The following is a 26,395-nucleotide window of genomic DNA, read 5'->3' as shown; positions in this document are numbered from 1 at the left end:
GGTTACAACGTAAGGGCATCACGTCTGTAAGCGCTTAAGGGTTAGTTATGTAAATTACACATGGCAAATAAAGCGATAGGTTGATACCCTTGGAGACCTCCAGGCTTGATTTAACTGATATGAAATGCTCTGTGGGTGCTCTATAGCGAATGAGAGCTCAAGGGACTGGGCAGTTCCTACATCCAACTGGTAATTAAAAGAACAGAAGTTTGGATAGAGTACAGAATGGCGGCAGGACAACTTTCACCATCTTCTGTGGAACTTGGGAGCTGTGGAGACCAGGGATTTAGGAATTAGAAAACCAAAAACGAGACCCTTTTGCAAAGGAGCCCAGAAGTCTAAGAAGAATTATGTAATACTCTGATGCTTCCTACCTGAGACTGAATTGGAAGAGTCAACCTAACCTTGCCTAACCCCTTGATTCTACTTCTCGAGGTTCTTTCAAGAGCCACTTGACAGTACAAGTAAAATATAAAGAGCTATTCATGTGATTACTTCCTTTTATAGAAGCGGTGTGCATGTTTTGCTGTCTTGGGGCCCTTAAGTTGAATACCTTTTTTAAAAAAAATTAGCAGCTTCTGGAAATCCTGATGCTCTCAGAGTTCAGAATTTCTTTCAGGGAAATGATTGATTTGGATCACACAAGTATCCAATTTGTGGGGTTCTTAACTCAGAGGGTGCTCACTCTGGAGTCTTTAGACAAGTTTAGGTTCTGCTGATTATCACAGGAATTAACACAATTTTGTTCTCACTAACTCAAGTGTTCAACTCGTGTCTGATTCCACCTCAGTCACCAATCAGGAAATGTTGATCAGGCATCTCTCATATACTAGGTGCCATTGGATTTAATTGTAACCTTTTCTGACTCAGACAGATCTTGTCCTTAAGAAACTAGTGGTATTATCTGGGAGATGGAGATACAGACATAAAACGTTGTTGTTTAGTCACTAAGTCGTGTCCGACTCTTTGTGACCCCGTGGACTGTAGCCTGCCAGGCTCCTCTGTCCAAGGGATTTTCAAGGCAAGAATACTGGAGTGGGTTGCCATTTTCTTCACCAGGGGCTCTTCCCAACCCAAGGATTGTACCTGTGTCTCCTGCATTGGCAGGCCGATTCTTTACCACTGAGCCACCTGGGAAGCCTGTATAGACATAAATAATATTAAGTGCTAAATGAATGTTTGGGACTTCCTTGGTGGCTCAGCTAGTAAAGAATCTGGCTGCCAATGCAGGATTAAGTGCTAAATTAATACACATATGATTTCTGCTAGGGGAGTCTAGAGGAGGGAGGGGACATGGGCCTGTCTGTCAGAGAAAGCTTCCTGGGGAATGGAGGGCTTGACTTGGGCCTTGAACATGGTGGGGTGGATCTGGGCTGGGGAGAGTCTGGGGACATCATTCCTGGTGTAAATAAAGATCACTGAAGGAAATAACCCTTGAGGACTTCTGTTAATGAGCAGTGGAAAGTCTTTATGAAAGACGAATTTGATAGTTTGATGCCTGATCTTACATGCTAGATTAAAGCGTTTGTACTTGATCTTGACAATAAACTGGGCCTTTGGGGAAAGAGCAGCATTGTGCTCATAGGACCTCATGGTAGGCATATTTAGCTCGACCCTGTTTTCTAGAGGCCACAGAGCTTGTCTGCCCTCCTTCATTTCTACCACTAGGAGCTTCTCTCCCACCAGGCTTGTTTGTGGAGTAAAGTATTATGAATGCCTCTTCCCACACTGCCCCTTAAAAAGGGCACACTGACCCCCTGATGCCAGACACTGGGGTATATCTAGGGGTAGCAGTAATAAGTATTATGGTTATCAGCAATTATTAGAATCTTACGTGTTTCTGGAAATAATTTCCTGGCTTACTCAATGCCTTCTCTTTTTCCTTAATTATGGACATCCCTCTCTGCTATTATTCTTATTCTGTAGGAAAATTGTTGGGTTGGCCAAAATTCAGGATTTTCTATAACATGGAAAAACCTGAACAAACTTTTTGGCCAACCCAATATAACGATCCTCCCACACACTGTGTTCATCATAATGTCCCTATTAGGTTAATCAACCCAGTTCCCAATAAATCAGGATTTTAGGGGGACAGGGAGGGAGAGGCGGGGTGGAGAGGCCAAGATCAGTAATCTGCAGACTCTAAGCTGGCGTTGGAGGCAGAGGGATTGGAAGAAGGTAAGACAGGGAATCAGATCTCAAGGAGGGAGTGTTCTCAGAACACAAAGATGTCTTTAATATGTAAGGAAAAGAAGAGAAAGATAATTTGATGGCCAAGAAGAATTGATAGAAACAGGCCACTGGAGCTGGAGAAGGCTGCTACTTGTGTAGAGATGTGTTGAGTTGGAGGGTTTGCCAGATGTTTGACCTTCCTACGTAACAGGACTAAGCACCACGGAAGGAAAGCAGAGACTGGCCTGATTCAAAGCCTTCAGGAGCTTGTTGAGATAAGTCTCATGTGCTGTTTCCTAAGTCTAGGATGACTGTATTTTTCTAAGAGCTTCACATTATCTCTACATGTCAGGAGTAAAGGAAGAACTTTCAAAGAGTGTGATGAAGAAACAGTTTGCTACTTTGATGAAAATCTATAAACCCCCAAATGCTGGCAATTTACATAAATCAATATAAGCAGAAAATCCTGAAGAGCTGGCAAATATGTTGCTCATCTTTTAAAAAATTCACTAATTGGAAGCTCACACCACTGACAGCATTTCAAATTCCATCTGCTCCAACTCTTATCTTCTTTCATCTTCTCCCTTTGCCCTTTTCTCCTCAGGTTTGTGTTGAGAGTGTAGCGATTGCCATGGCATATCTGAAAGATATGTTTCAATAATAACTGTTGCTTCACTGATTAGCTGTCCCTTTAATTTTTGGCATTGCTGTTGCCTTAGTGGGTCTGTTACCTTATCTCCCCAGACCCACCCCAGAATGTGAGTGGGGAGGCTTGTTCTGATCTGAGTGGGAGTAGTGGGTCCACATGTGTCAAGGTCTGCATTTCCTACCTCTGAGGCAGAAATGTGCGTTACAACTCTCTCTTCCTCTAAAACTTTAAATTAGTTTATCTGCTAATTTCAATATTAAATGTCAATATTTAAATATTTCAATATTAAATATGTAAAATGACTAATAGATTCTCTAAATTGGTAAGGCATTTGTGTTCATATTTGGGCTTTCAGTGACTTGTTTGTCCAAAATAGTAATTTCCAAACTTATTGGAGATGGAAAACCAGACTGCATCAGGGAACATGAGCTCCAGACTTGACTTTCCCAAGAAGCAGATGTGCTGTGCTGTGCTCAGTTGCTAAGTGGTGTCTGACTCTATGCAACCCCATGGACTGTAACCTACCAGGCTCCTCTGTCCATGGGATTACCCTGGCAAGAATACTGGAGTAGGTTGCCATGTCCTCCTCCAGCGGATCTTCTCAATCCAGGGATTAAACCCGTGTCTTCTGAGTCTCATCTCCTGCATTGCAGGCAGATTCTTTACCCAGTTAGCCACGTGGGAAGCCAAGGAAGCAGATAATGGAACTTAAACCCTGAATCTGGGTGTAAGTTTCCTGATCTGTAAAATGAAAACTATCTCCTTCTCTTCATAATGTTTCTCTGACTCCCACTCTCCTATAGCCTCCACTCAATTTCTTGGGTTGTCTCATGATACCAGTCAGTGCTCTGTTAAGAAAAGGAAAATGGGGACTTGCCTGGTGGTCCAGTGGTAAAGAATCCGCCTCCCAATATAGGAGACTCAGGTTCCGTCTCTGGTAGGGGAGCTAAGGTTCCATGAGCCTTGGAGCAACTGAGCCCAGGTGCCACAACTAGTGAGCCTGAATGCTGCAGAGTTTGTGCATCTCAACGAGAGGAGGCTGTTGCGGCCAAGAGCCCACGTACTGCAACAAAGACCCAGCGCAGCCAAAATGTCCTTCACCATCTCCCGGAATTTGCTCAAACTCATGTCTGTTGAGTCAAAATTAAAAAGAAAAGAGAAAGAAAACAATTCTTCTCTAGGTTCTGCCTGTTTGACACATGCAGACAATCACAAACACACATCTATCTTCCTTCCACTGGGAAATTTAAAGTAATTTATAGTAGCAGTATTAGCTGTGTTGCTGAAACATCATATAAGATTAGAGATTTATAATTAAAGTAGTGACAGAAAGCTGACAAGTGATTTCAGGGGCTACAGAACGTTAAGAATAAAGTTGATATGAAGATAGGAAAAAATATAAAGCCCTATTCTAGAAATGTTTTTCATCTGAGCGTGTTTTGTTACTTCTGAAGATCCCTTGCGTGGTCAAAACCCAGGATGGACTTTCATATCACTGCAGCCTGGAAGGAAGGATGGGAATCCCAGCTCTCTGCTGCCATCAGTCTCCCCAAGAATCTCTAATGGAATGTTCAGTCCTATGTGCTATCCTGGTATTTGTATAATGGACACGAGTGATGCCCAGATGTTATTTACATGTTAGCCTGGTTCTAGAGACCAGAGACCCTATTCCTTTCTCTTTCCTATTCTTCCCTTATTAGAGGCATCTAATCTTATGAGCTCATTTTTGCATCCGGATAAATGGCTGCACTGGTACTAATGGCTGGAATCAAGATTGCCAAGAGAAATATCAACAACCTCAGATATGCAGATGATACCCACTCTAATGGCAGAAAGTGAAGAGGAACTAAAGAGCCTCTTGATGAAGGTGAAAGAGGAGAGTGAAACGTACAAAAAACTAAGATAGTGGCATCCAGTCCCATCACTTCATGGCAAACAGAAGGGGAAAAAGTGGAAGCAGTGACAGGTTTTATTTTCTTGGGCTCCAAAATCACTGCAGGCATTATTCAGTAGCACAACAAAGACACCGATCCCTTAAGAAATGCTCAGAGTTTTTGAAGGCTCTGTGTCAGGACCTCAGTCAAAAACCAACTAAATTTCTTTTCTTTTTTTGAAATTTATTTTGGCCATGCCCACTGTCATGGAGGAGCTTAGTTCTCCAACCAGAGATCCAATCCATGCACCCTGCACTGGGCGTGTAGAGTCTTAACCACTGGACTGCCAGGGAGGTCCCCAGACAAATTTTTTTTTTACAATATTATACCTGCATCTCTGTGCATTAGTTCAACATTTCTCTAGCATTTATAGCCTCTCTACCTTATAACAATGTTATAAGGCAAGGGCTAGGTAAACCTGAGCCAGTATCATTACTGGGAGTCTCAAAGTACTGGGGGGTACTGGGAAGCATTGTTGTTTTCAGTCTCTCAGTTGTGTCCAACTCTGCAACCCCATAAGCTGCAGCACACCAGGCTTCCCTGTCCTTCACCATCTCCTGGAATTTGCTCAAACTCATGTCTGTTGAGTCAATGATGCCATCCAACAATCTCTCCCTCAGTTGCCCCCTTCGCCTCCTGCCATCAATCTTTCCCAGCATCAGAGTCTTTTCCAATAAGTCAACTCTTTACTTGAGGTGACCAAAGTACTGGAGCTTCAGCTTCAGCATCAGTCCTTCCAGTGAATATTTGGGGCTGATTTCCTTTAGAATTGACTGGTTTGATCTCCTTGCTGTCCAAGGGACTCTCAAGAGTCTTCTCCAGCACCCCAGTTTGAAAGTAACAATTTTTCGGCATTCAGTCTTCTTTACGGTTCAATTCTCACATCCATACACAAGGAACATGATAGTTTCCTAAGTTGCCCCATTTGCCTCCTGAAACCCCGTGCAGTGGTCAGATGGAGCCATTAGAGGCCATGCCCTCCAGAGTTCTCATCTGAAAAGAAAGGACTGACTGAAAATACTCCAGGGTGCTCCCTGCTCTATTTTCTGGTTCTCTGATTTCTACAGACACACCAAAGTTCCCTGAGAACAGTCTGTGCCTCACCACGGAACCCTAAGCCCTGGGCTGTAGTGTTCGTGCCCCAGGCCCTCATGAAAGCTGCCTCCAGAAAGGTCACCGAGGCCCCCAGGCCAGTCCCTCAGGGGAGTGTGATGTGGTGTGGGTCCTCTGGGGCCTGAGTCCTCTGCCTTGGAGGGCCAGGAGCCCTTGGGCAAGTCATTAACATTCCTGGTCACTCATCTATGGAAGGAGCTTAAAGGATTCTTGCCCACCACCATCCACACAGGAGAATGCTCTCTCAACGTTCAAGCCAAAGGCCTGCCTCTCTTACAAGGACCGAGGGGCTGGGGCAGTGTGAAATGAAGCCAGCAGCCGTCACAGCCTCCCTCTTCTATGGAGAGCCCAGGGCTGCAGGATGGCCCTTGAGCACAAACCTGGATGCCATGCCTGGTCCACTGTGGGTCACTGGACACCCTTCTCAGAGGCCTGGGCTGCTGGATTCCTGCATTTCCCTTATGAGGTCCTGCTGTGGGCACTCTGGTTCTGAGCCCAGCCTTTTTCTCCAGGACATACCTAACTCCTCTAGCAGGCATCTTGTTGGGGAAGGTTTTCTGATGCTGGCTCAGAGGTAACTGGCACATCTAGCCTGTGCTCTTTGACTTCTCCAGGTGGCTCAGACAGTAAAGAATCTGTCCCGTGTGCAGGAGAGCCGGGTTTGATCCCTGGATTGGGAAGATTTCCCCAGAGAAGGGAATGGCTACTCACGCCTGTATCCTTGCCTGGAGAATCCCATGGCCAGAGGAGCCTGGTGGGCTACAGTCCAAAGGGTCTCAAAGAGTCAGACATGGTTGAAGTGACTTAGCACACATGCACATACTGGGTTGAAAGTTCATGTAACCTTATTGGAAAAATGGGTTTTTGCAGATGTAATCAGGTTAAGATGAGGTCAGAGTGGAGTAGGATGGGGCCCAACCCATTGATTGGTGTCCTTATAAGGAGAGGGAGGTTTTCTTTTTTTTTTTTTGAGAAATCTACAATGAATATTCTATTCAGATTTTCTGCAGTCATTGTGGAATATGTCCACAATTTAAATAATCCCACAGAACATCCCACTGACCATCACAGAGCACCTAATATGAGGCAAATATTATGTATACATAATTATAGTCTTTAAAAAAATGTAGATCATATTAGCCACAAGTTTCAGATGAAGAAATTGAAACTGAGAGAGATGAAGATTCTTATCTAAAGTCACGAGATCAGTCACAGACAAATTTGGGGCAGGTCAGGCTCCAGGGCAGGCCTTTGGGCAGAAGCAGGTTCACAGGAAGGGCTCGTGTGCAACTGGGGGTGCCCCTCCTGACAACACCCTCACAACAAACCAACCCTCAAAACAAACATAGGCTCCGGTGCCCTGGAAGGGGAGAGCATCAGCTAAAGCAGAGCTGTGGCTCCAGGCAGGCCCCAGGGATTGCCCAGGCTCCAGAATCCTCAGGAGAAGAGGGGCACGGGGGCTCTATGCCTCAGAACAGTCCTTGGCTCACACAGCACCATGAAAATACAGAGCTAAAAACCTCCTGGACAGCAAGGAGATCAAGCCAGTCCATCCTAAAGGAAATCAACCCTGAATCACTGCAAGGACTGATGCTGAAGCTGAAGCTCCAATACTTTGGCCACCTGATGTGAAGACCCGACTCCTTGGAAAAGACCTCAATGCTGGGAAAGATTAAGGGCAGGAGGAGAAGGGGATGACAGAGGATGAGATGGTTGGATGGCATCACCGACTCAACGGACATGAGTTGGAGCAAACTCCGGGAGATAGTGAAGGACAGGGAAGCCTGGCATGCTGCAGTCAATGGGGTCGGAAAGAGTGGGACAAGGCTTAGGACTGAGCAACAAGAAGGAAACTAATACAGATGATATTCGTTAACCTAATGACAGCAGACAGAGACCCAAGGGCCAACTACAGCATGCTCCCCGACAGTCATCTCCCCAGCCCACTGGTCTTTGAAAGGAAACAACAAACATTCCCTTTCTACTTAAATGGACAATCAGTCCAGTAAATGAGACTTAGAGGAAAGGAATGAATGTCACTTGTTAGAACGATAGAAGGAGGATTCTGGGAGATGAGTTCATGTTTGTTGATCGTTTGTTCTGTCTGCATCTCCCAGCTACACTGTAGCCCCAGGCCACCCCCCAGATTACGGTAATATTAAAGTTCGCTGGAATGCCAAGCTGCAGCTGACCTGGGGCCAGAGCATGGGCCAGGCCATCTTGGATCTTGGGCGCAGAGAGGCTGCTGACACAGGAGGTCCGCTCCGTGAGGTGCCTCAGCTCTGAGCAGCCAGGCCCTGGTGTCTACAGACCAACCTCCCCTCTAGGGTTCTAATACCAGGGTTCTTGTGGGCCACCGACTGGAGGGACAACTGAGCCGAGGGCACAGGCAGCAGGAACTCAAGCCCCGGGGCAAGGCGGGGAGGAAGACCATTGTAAAACTCCTTGGACCTTTCTTTCTTCACTGGGTGCCCAGGCAGCAGCGTCGGGGTAGGGCCAGCGCGCGGGAGGGCGGGGCAAGCGGCGGAGGAGGGAGGAGACTGGCCAGCGGCGTGGAGCGGAGAGGGAGTGCGCTCCGGGCCACGTGCGGGAGGAGGCGCGCGGGCAGCGGCCCCAGAGACGCGCCAGAGGCCCGACAGCACGATGGAGCCGGCGGACCTGGGGCTCGGGGATTCATCCTTGCACCGTTACCTGGACGGCGAGTTCTGGAGCCTCAAAAACGAGCTGCGCGGGCTCCTGGGCGGCTGTCCGCTCTTCCGGCCCAGGTAACGCGTCCCCAAGGGCACCCCGCGGTGCACTCCGGGGAGGGCAAGCTGGCGTGTGTGTGCTGCGCCCGAAAACAGGTCCCTCCCGACCTGACAGAAGATGGACTGCCCGCCCCAGTCCTGTGGACGCCGCAGAGTTGGCGACTTCGTGGCCCTCAGGAGGCGTCCTCTGCCCACCGCGCTCCCTCCTACACGGAGAGCAGGGACGAACGGGCGCGCCCCACAGCGGCGGACGGGATGCTCGGCCCAGAGTTGTAGCTTCTAAACCTGTTTTCTAACCTGTTTTTTGAGTCCCCGCTTTTGGGTGCCACCCCTTGTCGGGAGAGGGAACAGAAAACCGGGTTGGAGCGGGCGTGGAGCGCCCCCAGGGCCACCGTGTCGCCTGGTCCGGAACAGAAGCGCGGAAAGCGGGGCAGAACAGCGTTATCCCGGGTCGTGCCTGCAGAGAAGTGAGGGCATTTTCCCGGCACAGGGATAGACTGGCTGTGCCCAGGGTCGTATCTGGTTGCTGGCATGTTGCGAACTCCCAGGGGCCTCGCGGAGTCCAGGTGTGCGCAGGGGCGGCCGAACAGCGGCTGGGGTGCTTGTGTTGTAAGGTGGATTCAGGCCCAGAAGTCATTTGATGGCAGCCCAGCCCAGAAAAGTGGACAGAGGGCTTGGTGCAAGCTAAGTTTGCAGACGGAGAAAATAACCCAAGAACCAGCCCTTGTGTCTCGTTGAGGACTTTCTCCTGTGCTCTGCTGGGTGGCTCACCCCATCTCAGGTCGTCTGATAAGCCCATTTTTAGAATCAGGCTTTGGAGTTTTAATTTAAGAAAGCCCCAGTTAAAAAACACCAGTATGTTCTGAAGGAAGATTAACCAGTTAGCACATGAGGAAGATTAACCAGTTAGCACATGTTTCTGTCTCAAGGATGAGCCAGGCTGAAGGAGATGCTTGGAATAAAAGCAGGTCATCCTTGGGGAGGAAGCTGTGGTTTCTGCACTGGAGGTAACGGGTGGGGGGAGTGGGGCTTAGGGGAGGTGACAGGTGAGATGGTGGGTGGGCCCTTGTCTCCCCAACTTGTCCTTTCCCCCTCCCTCTCACACCGTCTTCATGTTATCTTTCTCAGAGCACGGTCCAGGGACTCCTGGGGGTACCCAAGACATTTCCAGGAGCTTCACAAGTTAGAAATTATTTTAGTGATAACATGAAGCAGTTACTGAGCCTTTCATCCTCATTTTCTCACGAAGGTACAGTGGTAGTTCCCAGAAACTATAGGATGCATTATTTCCCAACATATCTGCAGAAGCAGAGAGCAGCATCCAGTTATTTCAAGGCAGACGTTAACCAGACTTGTAAAGACACAGAACAATGCCACTTTTCTAATTAAAAGTGTAGTTTTTTGTAAACATTTAATGAGTTTATTATTGTTACATTCAAATGATATAAATATTTAAACATTTTTTTCTTGTATAATTTCTAACATGATAAATACCCATAGATATTTGTGGACCCCAATAATTTTTTAAAAGACAATTTTAAAGAGCAGTGTTAGGTTTATAACAAAATTGAGAGGAAGGTACAGAAATTTCCCATATATTAATACCTCCTGTCCCCACACAGGCATAACCTCTTCCATTATCAACATCACTCACCAGGATGGACTTTTTCTTTTTTTTTTAGCCAAAGATGAACCTACGTGGGTACATCATAGTCACTCAGAGACCACAGTTTACATTAGAGTTCACTCTTGGTGTTGTACATTCTGTGGGTCTGGACAAATGTTTAATAACACGTGCCCATCATTATAGGGGCTTCCCAGGTGGCTCAGTAGTAAAGAATCCACCTGCCAATGCAGAAGATGTGGGTTCAGTTCCTGGGTTGGGAAGATCCCCTGGAGGAGGAAATGGCAACCCACTCCAGTAGTCTTGACTGGAAAATTCCATGGACATAGGAGCCTGGCGGGCTCCAGTGCACGGGGTTGCAAAAGAGTCGGGCACGACTGAGCGCAGTGCCGCTCCCGTCATTACGGCGTCATCCAGTGTTTTTACCGCCGAAACACGGTCAGCACTCTGTGTTTCTCTCCTCACCACCCACCCCGGCAACCACTGATCTTTTCACTGTTTCCTTAGTTTTGCCTTCTTAGAATCATATAGTTGCGATCATACAGTATGTAGCCTTTTCAGATTGCCTTATTTCACTTAGTAATATGTGTTTAAGCTTTCTCCATGTCTTTTCATGGCCCGAGAGCTCATTTCTTTTTTGTGCTGAATGCTGCTCTATTGTCTGGATGAACCAGTTTATTTATCCAATCACCTACTGAAGTCCACCTTGGATGCTTCCACATGTTGGAAGTTATGCGTAAAGCCTGTACATCCATGTACAGGTTTTTGTGTGGAGGCCTCAAGAATTTTTAAGAGGGCAAGGAGGTCCTGCTGCTTTAAGGGATACTAGGTTCTGTCACATCCCTTTATACAGGGGTCCCCAGCCTCTGGGATCTAATGCCTGATGATCCAAGGTGGAGCTGATATAGTAATAATAGAGATAAAGTGCACAAGAAACGTAATGCCCTTGAATCATCTCAAAACCATCCCCCTCCTCGGTGTCTGGAAAAATTACCTTCCATGAAATTGGTGCCTGGTGCCCAAAAACTTGGGGACCACTGCCCTTATACATGTCCCTTTTTCTGTCTTTCTGTGTCTTTTAAGTTTAGTTCCTGGGCTGTCATCTCTTTGTCTTTTCTTATTAGATAACTGCAGTTTAAATGATGGAATGCTAACATCTAAACCACTGATTTGGACCAAGTAGAAGATTCTTTGCTGTGAATTGTGCAGTCTGCTTTGGGACAGAGGGAAAGGCAGGCCGGAGTTGGAAAGCCAGCCAGCAGCCAGCAGCACATTACCTGTGTGATTGTCGTCAAGTGAGATGTTACCTTCCTGAGCTTCCATCTGCAGAAAGGGGATAACATCTGTGCTGCTGGTTTAAATGAGAAACTGTCGAGTGGCTTTTCACTAATGCTGGCTGTGGTATGACACCTAAAAAAAAAAGTGGGGGGAAAGAGATACAGACCCCATTACTTTAACAAACACTTTTCCATTCTCTCCAGTTCTTGTTTATTGACTTCATAATTTCAGAGTTGTAATAGCTTAAATGTCATACTGTTTTTTCTCACCTCCAGTGATTAAAGATCTTAGTATCTGCTTGAAAGTTCACCTTGTACTATCAGATTTGATCTTATCCTGTGTTCAAAGACAGTGACCTGACTTCTTGTTGTTTTTAACCTTCTACCACAGTAAAAGGCTCCATGAGAGGTCAGAAATAAAACTCTCTGGTGGCTCAGATGGTAAAGAATCTGCCTGCGATGCAGGAGACCCAGGTTCAATCCCTGGTTTGGAAAGATCCCCTGGAGGAGAGCATGGCAACCCTCTCCAGTATCCTTGCCTGGAGAATCCCATGGACAGAGGAGCCTGGCGGGCTACAGTCCATGGGGCGGCAAAGAGTTGGACATGACCGATTGACTAACACCAGACATGGATTCACAGATACAATATGAGGCCTCCTGTAGCCAGTCCCCTATCCCCAGGCCCTTGAAATTCAAGTAGGTGTTGGAGGGGGTGGGGTTCATGAGTGTGAGTGCTATGTGTATAGTGGGAAGTTTGTATAGTGTCAGGCACTCCCAGGACATAAGAGCCCAGGAAACAGTTTGCTTCCCCCAAAAACCAAAATCCGGTTTTGCAGTTTTCTGAGCTCATCACCGCTGCCCTCCTCTGTGCAGGGATTCTTCCTCTGGGGTACTGTGCCAGCTGTGGTGTGGGTGCAGCCCAGCTGCCCTCCTCTCTCCCCAAGACGAGCTTGCCAGGCCGAGTCCTCCCTGTCCTCGCTCTGATGGCGGGTCCCCCAGGCTCTGGGAATGTCCCCATGTCTAAGGGTCCCACCTGCCCTGAGATCCATAGAACAGCATGCCCATGGCTGGAGCAGCTGCAGATTCTGGGCCACTTGAGGCTCCTTCCTGAGGTTGCAGGGGATATTTAAAAACAACATCCGGGGACCTCCCTGGTGGTGTAGTGGTTAAGACCTCGCCTTCCAATGCAGGGGTGCAGGCTCTATCCCTAGTCAGGGAGCTAAGATTCCACATGCCTCGTGGCCAAAAACCAAAACAGAAAACAGAAGCAATCATGTAACAAATTCAATAGACTTTAAAACGGTCCCCATCAAAAAAAAAAAAGAGCAACATCTGAAACATGATAAGCTTTTCAAACATTTCTGAGTTTGTTTCTTGGCAAAGCCGGGCTCTCTCCTGGGGGCCAGGCTGGTGGGTGGGTGTGCATATGTAAGGCTTCTGTGCTCAGTTGCTTCAGTCATGTCCAACTCTTTCTGACCCCATGGACTCTAGCCCACCAGGCTGTTCTGTCCATGGGATTCTTGAGGCAAGAATACTGGAGTGGGTGGCCATGCCCTCCTCCAGGGGATCTTCCCAACACAGCTATCGAACCCTTCTCTCTTATGTCTCCTGCATTGACAGGTAAGTTCTTTACCACTAGCGCCACCTGGGAAGCCCTGTAAGGCTCACAGCCTCACTAGAAGTTTCTAGACTCACGGGACCTCCCCACTATCCGTCCTCAGGGCTCCCGTCCCTGGCCTGGCTATGCTGAGCCGGCTGCTTCCCTGTCCCACTTCTTTCTCTTCACTGCCTTTTCTTTTCTTTCCTGGAGCAATGCACATTTCTCTTCCTAACCTTTACAGAGATTTGGTTTTCTCCCACAGCCTTATTTATGCACTCAAGCATATGGTGAAGACCTTCTCATTGCAAAGAGTCAGATAATATTGAAAACCTAAAAGTTTCCCAAACTGTCCCCTCCCCCAACAGCTTATTTTTTTAAATTATTATTTATTGATTATTATTTTATTTATTTTTCTGGGCTCCAAAATCACTGCAGATGGTGATAGCAGCCATGAAATTAAAAGATGCTTACTCCTTGGAAGGAAAGTTATGACCAACATAGACAGCATATTAAAAAGCAGAGACATTACTTTGTCAACAAAGGTCCGTCTAGTCAAGGCTATGGTTTTTCCAGTGGTCATGTATGGATGTGAGAGTGGACTATAATGAAAGCTGAGCGCCAAAGAATTGATGCTTTTGAACTGTGGTGTTGGAGAAGACTCTTGAGAGTCCCTTGGACTGCAAGGAGATCCAACCAGTCCATCCTAAAGGTGATCAGTCTTGGGTGGTTCATTGAAGGGACTGATGTTGAAGCTGAAACTCCAATACTTTGGCCACATGATCTGAAGAGCTGTCTAATTTGAAAAGACCCTGATGCTGGGAAATATTGAGAGCAAGAGGAGAAGGGGACTTCAGACAATGAGATGGTTGGATGGCATCACTGACTCAATGGACATGGGTTTGGGTGGACTCTGGGAGTTGGTGATGGACAGGGAGGCCTGGCGTGCTGCAGCCCATGGTGGTCGCAAAGAGACACGACTGAGCGACTGAACTGAATTGATTTTTGGCTGTGCTGGGTGTTCCTTGCTGCATGTGGGCTTTCTCTAGTTGCCATGAGCAGGGGCTACTTTTCATTTAGGCTTGTGAGCTTCTCATTGCGGTGGCTTCTCTTGTTGCAGAGCACAGGTTCTAGGCACATGAGCTTCAGTAGTTGTGGTGCTCGGGCTTCGTTGCTCTGTGGCATGTGGAATCTTCTTGGTGCAGAGATCGAACCTGTGTCCCCTGCATTGGCAGACGGATTCTCAACTACTGGACCACCAGGGAAGTTCCCAGCCACTTATTTTTATTGTGGTAAAATAAACAGAAAATAAAATTGACCATTTTAACCTTTTTTACTTTTAAATTTTAGAAATTTATTTTTAATTGGAAGATGATTGCTCTACAGTATTCCTCTGGCTTCTGCCATACAACAATGCCAATGAGCCGTAAGCACACATATGTCCCCCGACTCCTGAACCCCACCCCCAGCCCCACGGTAATCACAGGGCACCAGCTGAGGTCCCCGTGCTGTGCAGCAGCTTCCCACTGGCTATCTGTTTACACGTTCAGTTCAGTTCGGTAGCTCAGTCGTGTCCGACTCTTCGCAATGGTGTATATATCAGCGCTGCTCTCTGAATTTGTTCCACCCTCTCATCCCCGTACTGTGTCCAGCGTTTCTTCTCCGTATCTGTGTCTCTATTCCTGCCCTGCCTGCAAATAGGTTCATCAGTACCATTTTTCTAGATTCCACATGTATGTGTTAATAGACGACGTTTGTTCTTCTCTTTCTGACTTCTCTTTGTGCCACAGGCTCCAGGCTCATCTAGCTCACTAGAGCTGAGTGCACAGTGGCACGAAGTACATCCGCGGTACTCTGCAGCCATCGCCGCCATCCGTCTCGGAACTCCGGCATCCTCGCAGTCTGAAACTCTGTACCCGTTAAACATTAATTCGCTCTTCCTTCCTCCCCACAGCCACTGGCAACCACAGTTCTACTTTCTGTCTCTATTAATTTGAACTACTGTAGTTATGTCATATAAGTGAATCATACAATCATTGTTCTTTTGTGTCTGGCTTTTTTTACTTAGCAGAATGTCCTGAAGTTTCCTTCATGTTGCAACAGGTGACAGGATCTCCTTTTTAACGTTGGATAATACTCCATCATCCTTTACTGTGCCCACCTTTGCATGAAATGTTCCCTTGGCATCTCCAATTTTTTTTGAGGAGATCTCTAGTCATTCCCATTCTGTTGTTGTCCTCTATTTCTTTGCACTGGGAAAGACTGAGGGCAAGAGGAGAAGGGGGCTACAGATGGCATTACTGACTGGATGGACATGAGTTTGCGCAAACTCAGGGAGATAGTGAGGGACAGGGAAGCCTGGTGTGCTGCAGTCCATGGGGTCGCAGAGCTGGACACGACTGAGCAACCGAACAACAATAGTTCATTAGATGGATACATCACATTTTGTTTGTCCATTCATATGTTGATGGGCATTTGGTCCTCCAACCACTTTGAACACTTGAGTGTTGTAGAGTTTGTTTTTTCCTACTTTCCCTATTTTTCTATGAGTTCACACATACATGTGAACATTTTCTTGGATAAACAGAATCATACTATGTGTTCTAGCTTTCTCTTTTAAAATTTATTTTTATTTTCATAATACAATGTATGAACCCACTTAATAAAAAAAAGACACTATGAGGTTTGGAGTGAAAAAAATATCTGCCCCTATTCCACCCCTGCACCCCTCATTCCCTTTTCTCACTGGCAAACACTTTCACGTCTTTCGGGGGATTCTTATGCCATTTACCTCTATTTTCCTTTAAAACAGTCATAAACAGAGCTACTTCTTGATTATATAGTGATGTGTGTGTGTGTGTGTGTGTGTGTGTTAGTCACTCAGTCGTGTCTGACTCTTTGAAAGCCCATGGACTGTAACCCATCAGGCTCCTCTGTCTATGGGATTTCCCAGGCAAGAATACTGGAGTGGGTAGCCAGTCTCTTCTCCAGGGGATCTTCCTGACGCAGGGATTAAACCCGGTCTCCTGCATTGCAGGCAGATTCTTTATTGTCTGAGCCATTGGGGAAGCCCATATAGTGACTTAGTAGCATAGAGAATGAAGATCCCCATGGCTGCCCACTTTCCTTCCTTATTCCCACCAATCACTGCATCCCCATGTGGACTTACATTGGTACCCAGGGTTCACACTGCTGTGACTATGTGTGTTATTCCCTGCCATGCCCCACAGCGTAACATATTTCATTTCCTTTCTTTGACAACTTTTGGTGTTCTCTTGGGATAACAATTTCTACCTTTATTCATTTGCTTAATTTTGTATAAAATTGTCACTCACTGGCCTGTGCACTTCTAGACAAAAGAGTTACAGTCCTCTCAGTTTGGTCAAGGGCTTCCCTGGTGGCTGAGTGCTAAAGAACCTGCCTGTAGTGCAGGAGACGCAGGTTCAATCCCTGGGTCAGGAATATCCCCTTGGAGAACGAAATGGCAACCCACTCCAGTATTCTTGCCTGGAGAATCCAATGGACAAAGGAGCCTGGTGAGCTACGGCCTATGGGGTCACAAAGAGTTGGACATGACTTAGTAACTAAACAACGACAAAACAACGGTTTGGTCAAACCTGTCATGTATCTGCCGTTCCCTTCCCTCCCTGTGGACAGATCCATCCAGGAGGTCTCCCTCAGGGGCTTCAGCCTGGACTGGCTTTACCATCGTCTTCGCGGTCACCTGGGGAGTTTCCTTTGCATCTCTTTTAAAGTCAAGCTTCTGTTTTCCCAGGCCTTCTCTTTCTTGGTCGCTCTTTGTGGAGGATTAGAGGTGGCCACAGACTCTTGAGCATCATTCCTGTTGAGAGGGGTGCTTCTGTGTCCCCTCCCCTGAGTCTGGGTGGCTCGGGGACTGCTCTGGCCCACGGGTATGGTTGGAGTGACAGGGAGCCAGTGTCTAGGCTCAGGTCTGAGTGACTGTGACCTGCACCTTCCGCTTCTGTCTCCTGAGGCCCTGGCTTCCGTGTGGAAAGTTCTACACCAGCCTGTGGCTGCCATGCTGTGAGGAAGCCCAAGCTGGTCCTTGAAGAGATGCACCATAGAGAGATGCTGGCCATTCCTGACTGCTCCAGCCCCCAGCTGTTCATGTCATCTAAGCTGGGACCCCAGACCTGTGAGGAGCACACAGGCCATCTCTATTAATACTTGATTCTGTGTGTCCAAGTTCCTGACAGAGTAGGAGGTAGAGTGACACTGAATCGTTTTAAGCCACTAAGTTTTGGGGTACGTTATTACCATAGCCATAGAGAACCAGGAGAGTCTCTCATGTGATAGCTTCTTGAGAAAGGATACCAGAGAATTAACTTTTTGAGATCTTCATGTCTGAAAATATTTACTCTCAAAATTGGCTGAATATTTGTGTAGGTGTAGAATTCTAGACTGGGAATAAAATTTCCCCCAGAATTTTAAAGATATCCAACATTGTTATTAAGGAACCTGCCGCCCTCTGCACCTTGGCATTTTAGTATGTAAAGATATGACTTGTTTTTCTTCCTCCTGCCTGGAAGTTTTTAAGACTTTGTTTTTAGCACTGGCTTTATGGCATTTTCCTGTGTTGTGACTTGATGGTGGTGGTCTCTTTCTCTTTCATTGCTGGGGGCATGCCAGGGGCTCTTTTAATCTGGAAACAGAGTGAGTGAGTGAAGTCGCTCAGTCGTGTCCGACTCTTTGCGATCCCGTGGACTGTAGCCCACCAGGCTCCTCCGTCCATGGGATTATCCAGGCAAGAATACTGGAGTGGGTTGCCATTTCCTTCTCCAGGGGATCTTCCCGACCCAGGGATCGAACCCAGGTCTCCCGCATTGCAGACAGACGCTTTAACCTCTGAGCCACCAGGGAAGCTGTTCTTCAACTATTTGCACGGCTGTCTCATCTGAACTCCGATTCAGATGTCAGACCTCTGGGGCTTGTCTTCTAGTTTCCTAATCTTTTCTTTCTTGTTTTCCATCTCTTTACCTTTTCATTTTTTTTCTTGGCAGACTTTCTCAACTTTATCTTCCAACTTTTCTTGAGTCATTTAAGATAACTACTGTCATAATTTTCAAAGTTTCTCTAAGTCCCTTGTTTCTTTTCTAGAGCATCTGTTCTTGTTTTCTGGTCGCCAAATCTCTTATTTCTTGGGAATACTTGATGGTAAGTTCTGAGATGTTTCTTTCTATTTTCTGCCCTGTCTCTGTTTCTTGAGTTCCTTTTCTCCCCCTTTGTACTTTTGACCTGTTTTTCGTGTTTGAGGCTTTTGCTAAGTGTCTAGTCAACCTTGGGTTTTTGTTCAAAATAGGAGTGAAGTGAGTAATATGAGTAAATACTGGTTTGTAAACAAGCAGGGTTCTTGGTCCCAGACTTTCTTAATCAGAGAGAATCTTCCTTTCCAGGGCAGGTTAGCATTAGTGTTCTGTTTTGGTCAGGGTTAGTCCCTGAGGCAGAGAAGGCAATGGCACCCCACTCCAATACTCTTGCCTGGAAAATCCCATGGATGGAGGAGCCTGGTAGGCTGCAGTCCATGGGGTCGCTAAGAGTTGGGCACGACTGAGCGACTTTCACTTTTCACTTTCATGCATTGGAGAAGGAAATGGCAACCCACTCCAGTGTTCTTGCCTGGAGAATCCCAGGGACGGGGGAGCCTGTTGAGCTGCCGTCTATGGGGTCTCACAGAGTCGGACACGACTGAAGTGACTTAGCAGCAGCAGTCCCTGAGGATGGGTGTACAGAGAATGAAGGACAGGTGATAAGCCCGGGTGCCTGAAAGGATGGTTGGTGAACTGGTCTCCTCCATATGTGACTTGAGGCTGATTAGAAAACTAAGCTCTTCTTCTGTATGACATTTTAAAAAGCTGTGAACTCGTAAAAACAGAATAGAATTGTGGTTAGCAGGGACTGGTGTTAGGAGGAATAAGAGGGATGTTGTTTAAAGGGACAAACTTGTGACCGACAGATGGCACAGTATTGCGAGTATGGACAGTGATATTGTTTATGAATGTCAACCTTGCTAAAGACTACGGTTTTTTTTTTTCTTATTGAAGTAGAGTTGATTTACAGTGTTGTGTTAGTTACTGGTGTGCAGCAAAGTAATATGTATATATATATATTCTTTTTCATAATGGTTTATTACAAGAGATTGAACACAGTTCCCTGTGCTATATCATAGGGCCTTGTTGTTTATGCATTTTATATATAGTAGTTTGTATCTGCTAATGCCAAATTTCTAATGTATCCTTTTCCTATCCCTTTTCTTCTTTGGCAACCATAAATTTCTTTTCTGTATCTGTGGGTCTGTCTTTGTTTAGTAAGTGATATCACATGAGATTTGCCTTTCTCTTTTTGACTGACTTCACTTAGTATGATAATTTCCAAGTCCATCATATATATCCATATACGTATATGTACTGCATCTTCTCTATCCATTCATCTGTTGAGGGACACTTTGGTTGCTTTGGTGTCCAGACTACTGTGAATAGTGCTACTATGAATGTTGGGGTGCTGATTCCCACCCCCCTTTTTTTTTAAAATAAAGTTAGCATAAATTGTGCTAACAGTATACTCTTTAGACCACTGGAGGAGGAAACAACAACTCACTCCAGTATTCTTGCCTGGAAAATCCCATGGGCTCAGGAACCTGGCGGGCTGCAGTCCACGGGGTCACAAAGAGTCAGACACAGCTCAGCAACTGAGCACACACTCTTTAGACATACCTGGATATGTGAGAAACTCTATAAAATGAAAGTAAAGGAATGCTAAACCAAGGTTTAAAAGGGTTGGCAGGCGAGGGCTGAGAGATGGGGCAGGGGACACATGGGCGTGGTTTTTGGTTACTGGCTGCTTCTCTGACTGGATGAAGATGTTTATCACAGTTTTAAGATGATGATTCAGACTGTGTTACCTCCCAATTATGGTTGTAAAAGGCAGAATTGTTTTCTGGTTGGACCAACAGTTGGAAGAAAAAAAAATGAACTGTTAATAACCAAGAGTGCCTCCTTAGGATACTGGCAGAAAGAAAGACAGGCAGTGACCAAGAGAGACTGAGAGAAAGAGAGATCTAGAGAAAGGTACTGAAACTCGTGCCAGTAAAAGGTCAGGGGGTTCAGTGGTCCCGCTTCCCCCCACAGGGCTCTACTCTAGGAGTGCAGTTGGTTACATGCTTTTTATATTTGATTGTTCATCTGACTCTCAAAGGTGATAATAATGAAGTTTATAAAGGGCACGCTAGTGTGCTAAGTCACTCAGTCGTGTCCGACTCTTTGTGACCCCCACGGACTGTAGCCCGCCAGGCTCCTCTGTGGAGTGGGTTGCCGTGCCCTCCCCCGGGGGATCTCCCTGACCCAGGGACTGAACCCAGGTCTCCCGCCTTGGAGGCGGATTCTTTACCGTCTGAGCCACCAGGGGAGCCCTATAAAGGGCAGAGTTTGGGACTCCCCGGTGGTCCAGGGGTTAGGACCTCACCTCCCAATGCAGGGGGTGCAGGTTTGATCCCTGGTTAGGGAGCCAAGATCGCACATATATTGTGGCCAGAAAACCAAAACATAAAACAGAAGCAATATTGTGACAAATTCAATAAAGACTTTAAAATGGTTCATATTAAAAGATCCTTAAACAAAAAGGGCATAGTCCTATCTTCCTTTTCTTTGGAGAGGAGAGGAGAGAGAGAGTATAGAGGCGGGATCTGCAGGATTTGAATTACAGTCAATAAATTCCATATACTAATTTAACATGAGAAATTTCCTTAGAGAAGATTGTGCAGAAGTCGTTTTTTGCTTCCTCATTTGTATTACTTGCTCAGTTGTGTCAGACTCTTTGCGACCTCATGGACTGTAGCCCACTGGGCTCCTCTGTCTATGGGATTCTCCAGGCAAGAATACTGGAGTCAGTTGCCATGCCCTCCTCCAGGGCATCTTCCCGACCCAGGGATCGCGGTCTCCCGCGTTGCAGGCAGATATTTTAAGGGCTGAGCCACCAGGGAAGCCCTTCCTTGTTTGCCACAGTGTTACTCCTCATGTTGGTGCAGGAATAGTCACATGATCTGATTTCAGCCAATGAAATAGGAAGGGAGGTTTCTGAGGGGTCCAGGAAAAGATGCTTCCATGCTTATCTGAGAGACCTGCTGGATGGGCAGACCTCATTTTGGATAGAGTGGAGTCTGAACGTGAGGCTGACAGGCGTGCAGCCGTTTTGTCACCAACAGGGAAGCCAGGCCTGGGAGGAAATGACTCAGAGAGGCAAAGTGGAGGGCCTCCACATTCTGATAACATGGTTAAGCCACAGAGCCCATGTGCCCTGAAGCCTGCGCTGTGTTCCTCATCCCCACTTCCATGAAGCAGTAAGTCCCCTTTACGGTTCAGGCCACTGTGAGTTGGGTTTCAACCAAACTTGTGGTTCTTAACCAAAAGCACCCCAGTTAGTTTGCTTTTATTTCACTTTAGTTTCAGTTACAGAGACAGACAAACACAGCTTACCTTGGTTTCGGGTGCGGAGGCTGAAAGGCAGGAGCTGGGGTGACGCTGGCGGGAGTCCTTGGCTCGGCTTGCCTCATGTCCAGATGAGCTCTGGCCGCCTTGTGGCCTTCGGAGCTTTGGGTGCGTGTCCCAGCGCTCAGCAGCCAGGCTGGAAGAGAGGGGCTCTTCTTGGCTTCTCGCCTGGTCCAGGCCACCCTCACTGGCCCATCTGGCCACTGCTGTTGCCGTTTCTTGACGTGCCACTGGGCTGGGTCACCCAGCAGAAGCACGTGGGTGGGGGTGCGAGTGGGAGCCTGCTAAAGACAGAGTGGGGTGATGTGGCCCAGGAAAGGAAGAGCCCGTGTGGGACAGACGGCACTGGGCACCCCTCCTCGGCTTCCTCCTGAGCCCCTGGGTCACTGCATGGAGTGCGGGATGGCTGGGAAGGGCACCTCGGAAGCCAGGCCAGCCATTCTCACCTTGAACAGGGCACTTAGTGCTGCCTGTTAAGTCCCTTCCATGCTCCTCTGGCCGTGAGTTGGACCTGAAGTTGGGCAATACCTTGGCTTTTCTGGGCAGAGTTGCTGATTCCAAAGGAGTGTTTTGCATGAAAGAAACCAATGTCTGGGTAGAGAGGCTAGGGTCAAGGGTACTCATTGCTTGCTGCCTTGGAGGGGCTATGACTTTGGAGGGAAGCAGGCGTATTTTCTAACTGAGGTCATTCTGACTGTGTCTGGAGATCTCAGAACTGATGCTGTTCTTGGGGGGGGGGTCCCTCCACAATCCTCTGCCCCTTCTCTCCCTCCTAGAGACCTAAGATTCTTCTGTGACTCCTTGTCGGTGTGGATATGTTTTTATTCTTACTTACCTTGTTGCACTGAGTTTCAATAGCATCCCTTGTCTTTCTAAGTTCCCTTCTGTCCATCCTCTGCTTTACAATGATGTCCAAGTGACAACATCTGGACTCGGTCCTCTCTCCGTGAGTGATGCTTTGCTGGTGGGTGATTCCAGGAGCAGAGACTGATGCTTATACAGCTGTGACCGTGACAGGGGATCCTGATGGTGACAAAAGGAGACGGCACTGCTGATTAATGATTACTCACCCTTCTCTTCACGGCAACAGCTCTATGGACCACATGCAAACCTCTGTTTCTTTGACACTATCTGCTGGCTTATTGTGGGGCTTCCCAGGTGGCACAGCAGTAAAGAATTTTCCTGCCAATGCAGGAGATATAGGAGATGCAGATTCAATCTGTGGCTGTCAGGAAGATCCCCTAGAGAAGGAAATGGCAACCCACACCAGTATTCTTACCTGGAGGATTCCGTGGATAGAGGAGCCTAGTGGGCTACAGTCCATGGGCTCACAAAGAGGTAGACATGCCTGAGTGATTGAACATTCACACATGGGCTTATTGTAAGAACTTAGACATCATGGGAGACCCTAGAAACCCAGGATCTTCCCCCAACCCCTCATGGCAGCCATGGCAGAGTGTTTATCTCCACTTGGCCCTTTGGGGACCCCAGGCCCTGAAGTCCAGGGGATCATTGGCCCCTGAGGGAAGCTCTGTGGCCATTTTCCAAGTTCCCATTTACCTGTAAATGGACAGGTAGGTGGGCAGGTAGCTCTCAGGGTCCAGCAGGGGACCCTGGCTCCTATGCATGTTTAACTCACTAAGGGTACCTCCTACACACTCGGTGAATGGATCTATGGTTGAAAATGATGGATTTTCTCTCTAGATTTTCTACTGTGAATTTGTGTACAGTAATGTTCAGAAAAAGACCCTGATGCTGGGAAAAGATTTGAAGGCAAAGGAGAAAAGGGCAGCAGGGAATGAGATCTTTGGATAGCTTCACCAACTCAATGGACATGAATCTGAGCAAACTCCGGGAGATAGTGAAGGACAGGGAAGCCTGGCGTGCTGCAGTCTATGGGGTTGCAAAAAGTTGGACACAACTTAGCGACTGAACGATGACAACAGTATTCAGGTGGGCAGTGGTAAAGAATCCACCTGCCAATGCAGGAGACGCAGGTTGGACCCCTGGGTCAGGAAGATCCCCTGGGGAAGGAAATGGCAACCCACTCGAGTATTCTTGCTTGTGAAATCCCATGGACCAAGAAGCCTGGTGGGCTACAGTCCTTGGGGTCGCAAAGAATCAGACACAACTGAGCATGTAGCACACACGCACACAAGGTTGCTCCAAAGACATCCTTTGAGTCACCAAAGGTATCACTGCAGTTGGATACAAGAAGCCCAATAAGCCAGCAGACACCAGCATCCTGTGGTCAGAGTATGACCTTAGGAGGGAGTCAGGCCTGATTATACTTGTAGACCGTGGGGCTGGGCATCCTGCAAGACCCTGACCTGTTGGCCACAAACCCATCCTTGCTTTCTTAGCTAATCTCTCAGGGGCCAAAAAGAAGGCTGAGTGCCAAAGAACTGGTGTTTTCAGACTGATGCTGGAGAAGAATCTTGAGAGTCCCTTGGACAGCAAGGAAATTAAAGCAATCCTAAAGGAAATCAACCCTGATTATTCATTGGAAGGACTGATGCCGAAGCTAAAGCTCCAATACTTTGGCCACCTGATGCAAAGAGCTGCCTCATTGGAAAAGACCCTGATGTTGGGAAAGACTGAGATTGGGAGAAGGGGACGACAGAGGATGAGATGGTTGGATGGCATCACTGACACAGTGGACATGAGTTTGAGCAAACTCTGGGAGACAGTGAAGGACAGGAAAGCCTGGTGTGCTGCAGTCCATGCGGTCACAAAGAGTCAGACACAACTGAGCGACTGAACAATAACAGGGGCCACTCCCATCAGCACCTCTCACATGAACCCTAAAAAGTAATCCCCTTGTTTGAAGCTTCAAGCCTCATTTCTCAGCCAATCACCATCCTGGAGATTGAGATGGGGTGGTGACCTGGACCAATCAGAAGCCGCCCTCGGGCGGGGCTGACATAGCTTCCCCGGGATCCTGGTGGGGGAGGAAGAGCCAGCAGCAGTCTGCGCCATGTGCCTTCACCTAATGACAGACATGCCCGAGTCTGGTGACAGCTTGTATTTTCATCTTGCGAGACTGTATCTGTTCCTGTCCCCCGCTCCCTCAGCACTGCCTCCCCGTTGGCTCCCTTCCTGCTCACCTTCCTCCCCGTTCCTCCTTCCCTCCCCTCCCGCTCCCTCCCTCCCCGGGACTTCCTCTCTCTGCCCACAGACACCCCACTCCTCAGCCTACCCGGCACAGCCACTGGGTTCTCGCTGCTCTGCCTTCTCTCAGCTCCTCCCGACCAAGCCAAGTAAAGGTAATTGCTAAACCCAAAGCTTCCCATTCCAGAAAACCACCAGGCCATCCCAGGGAGGGAATGCCCATCCAGCCACTTGAGGTCTGATGATAACAGGTGAACTGCCTGCAGGGCCCCTCTTCCTCTTGCTTTGACTTCCATGCTGGACTCCAAGCCCTTTGAGCGTGGGAACTGGCCTGGCTTCTTTTGAGCGTTGACATGGAGCAGGCGCTTTAGCAAAAGCTCAGGAAGGAAGGGGAAAAGCCAGGATGGAGGGGGAGGTTCCCTTCCATCGGTTCCTTGGTCACTCGGTTCCTCGGTCACTTGGTGGGGGCCCAGGATGCAAGGATCGGGTCTAGAACTGCCTCTTTCAGGAATTCCTGTGAGGTTTTTGTCTTCAAGGAAGGACTTTCCTTCCTCTTCTTCCCTTTCCTCTCAATATTCATAACCTTTTTTTTTCCCACCTGCAACCTCTGTACTTTGCTCATCAGCCAAGGTATTGGGTTGGTCAGAAGTTCATTCGGGTTTTTTCATAAGATGTTATGCAAAAATCAGAACGAACTTTTGGACATCTTCCCAGTTGAGGGAACTTCACGGCCTACATTAAACCGCAGCACTTAGAAACCACCCCCTTTGCATCTTCTCAGGCGCCTGCTGGCTCCAGGCCTTCAGCCTTTGACAGTTACCGCAAGATGATTCAACAGTTTCTTTTTCATTCACCGTCTACTCATTCACCAGGCTGTGTGTGGGGTTCATGGGGTGGTGCCGAGGTTTGGGGGTCGGAGGTCGAGTTGTGATCACGATGTTTGCTAGAAGGTGGATGGGCCCTGTGCTGACTGCCTCTGGGGGGTCCTGTGTGCTCGCAGTGGGCTACACCTCGATTTTTAATAGAGCATTTTTTTGGTGTGTTTTTTTGTGTGACAATAGTGAAAGATGAATATCAGTTGGAGTGATATTTTTATCAGCCAGACAAAAAATAAAAGATAATTACAATTGCAAGCCATAATGGGAACATGAGTAACTTAACAATATAAAATAATTACATACAATTTAGGGAGTCAAGCAGAGTGATGTGGTAAGTGGACGTGCATACATGCACATGTTTTCTTCTGACCTGCCAGTCTGTGTTTTTTGGTTGGTGCATTTAATCCATGTACATATAAGGTGATTATCGATACGTATGATCCTATTACCATTTTCTTAATTGTTTTGGGTTTGTTTTCTATAGATCTTTTCCTTCTCTTGTGTTTCCTGTCTAGAGAATTTCCTTCAGCATTTGTTGTAAAGCCTGTTTGGTGGTGCTAAATTCTCTTAACTTTTGCTTGTCTGGAAAGCTTTTGATTTCTCCAAGATGAAGCATTTTTGATTCTTGCTATTTTCAGAGAGAAGAGGGAGTTTGTTTGGGGCTCAGCTGGAGGTGTCTCCAGAAGCAGATTGCCAAAGAGACCAGGTTAAAGGCGTGGATTACTGGAGCAGAGCACTGCTGGGAAACCAGGGTTTGTTTTCAAGTTCTTGTTAGTTTTTTCATTCTAGAAC

The 26,395-nt window shown here is 47.3% G+C and overlaps 1 protein-coding gene across 2 annotated transcripts in view; it reads left to right on the top strand.

The window, feature by feature from the left end:
* The first annotated feature begins 8,392 nt into the window (after positions 1–8,392).
* Positions 8,393–26,395, top strand: part of ACOXL (acyl-CoA oxidase like) — a 337,247-nt gene continuing 319,244 nt past the window's right edge. The window contains exon 1 of one of the 2 annotated variants that reach the window (XM_006047013.3): positions 8,393–8,633. In XM_006047013.3, coding sequence (XP_006047075.1) covers positions 8,512–8,633 — 122 coding nt within the window. In that variant the 5' untranslated portion in view covers positions 8,393–8,511. Of the gene's footprint in view, positions 8,634–24,778; positions 24,881–26,395 lie in introns of those variants that run through there. The other variant, XM_006047014.3, reaches the window with a different exon arrangement.

The sequence above is a fragment of the Bubalus bubalis genome, chromosome 12 (assembly GCF_019923935.1).
Source record: "Bubalus bubalis isolate 160015118507 breed Murrah chromosome 12, NDDB_SH_1, whole genome shotgun sequence".
Taxonomy (NCBI): domain Eukaryota; kingdom Metazoa; phylum Chordata; class Mammalia; order Artiodactyla; family Bovidae; genus Bubalus; species Bubalus bubalis.
Note: the sequence above shows the minus strand (reverse complement) of the source record. Positions and strands in the feature narration are given on the sequence as shown.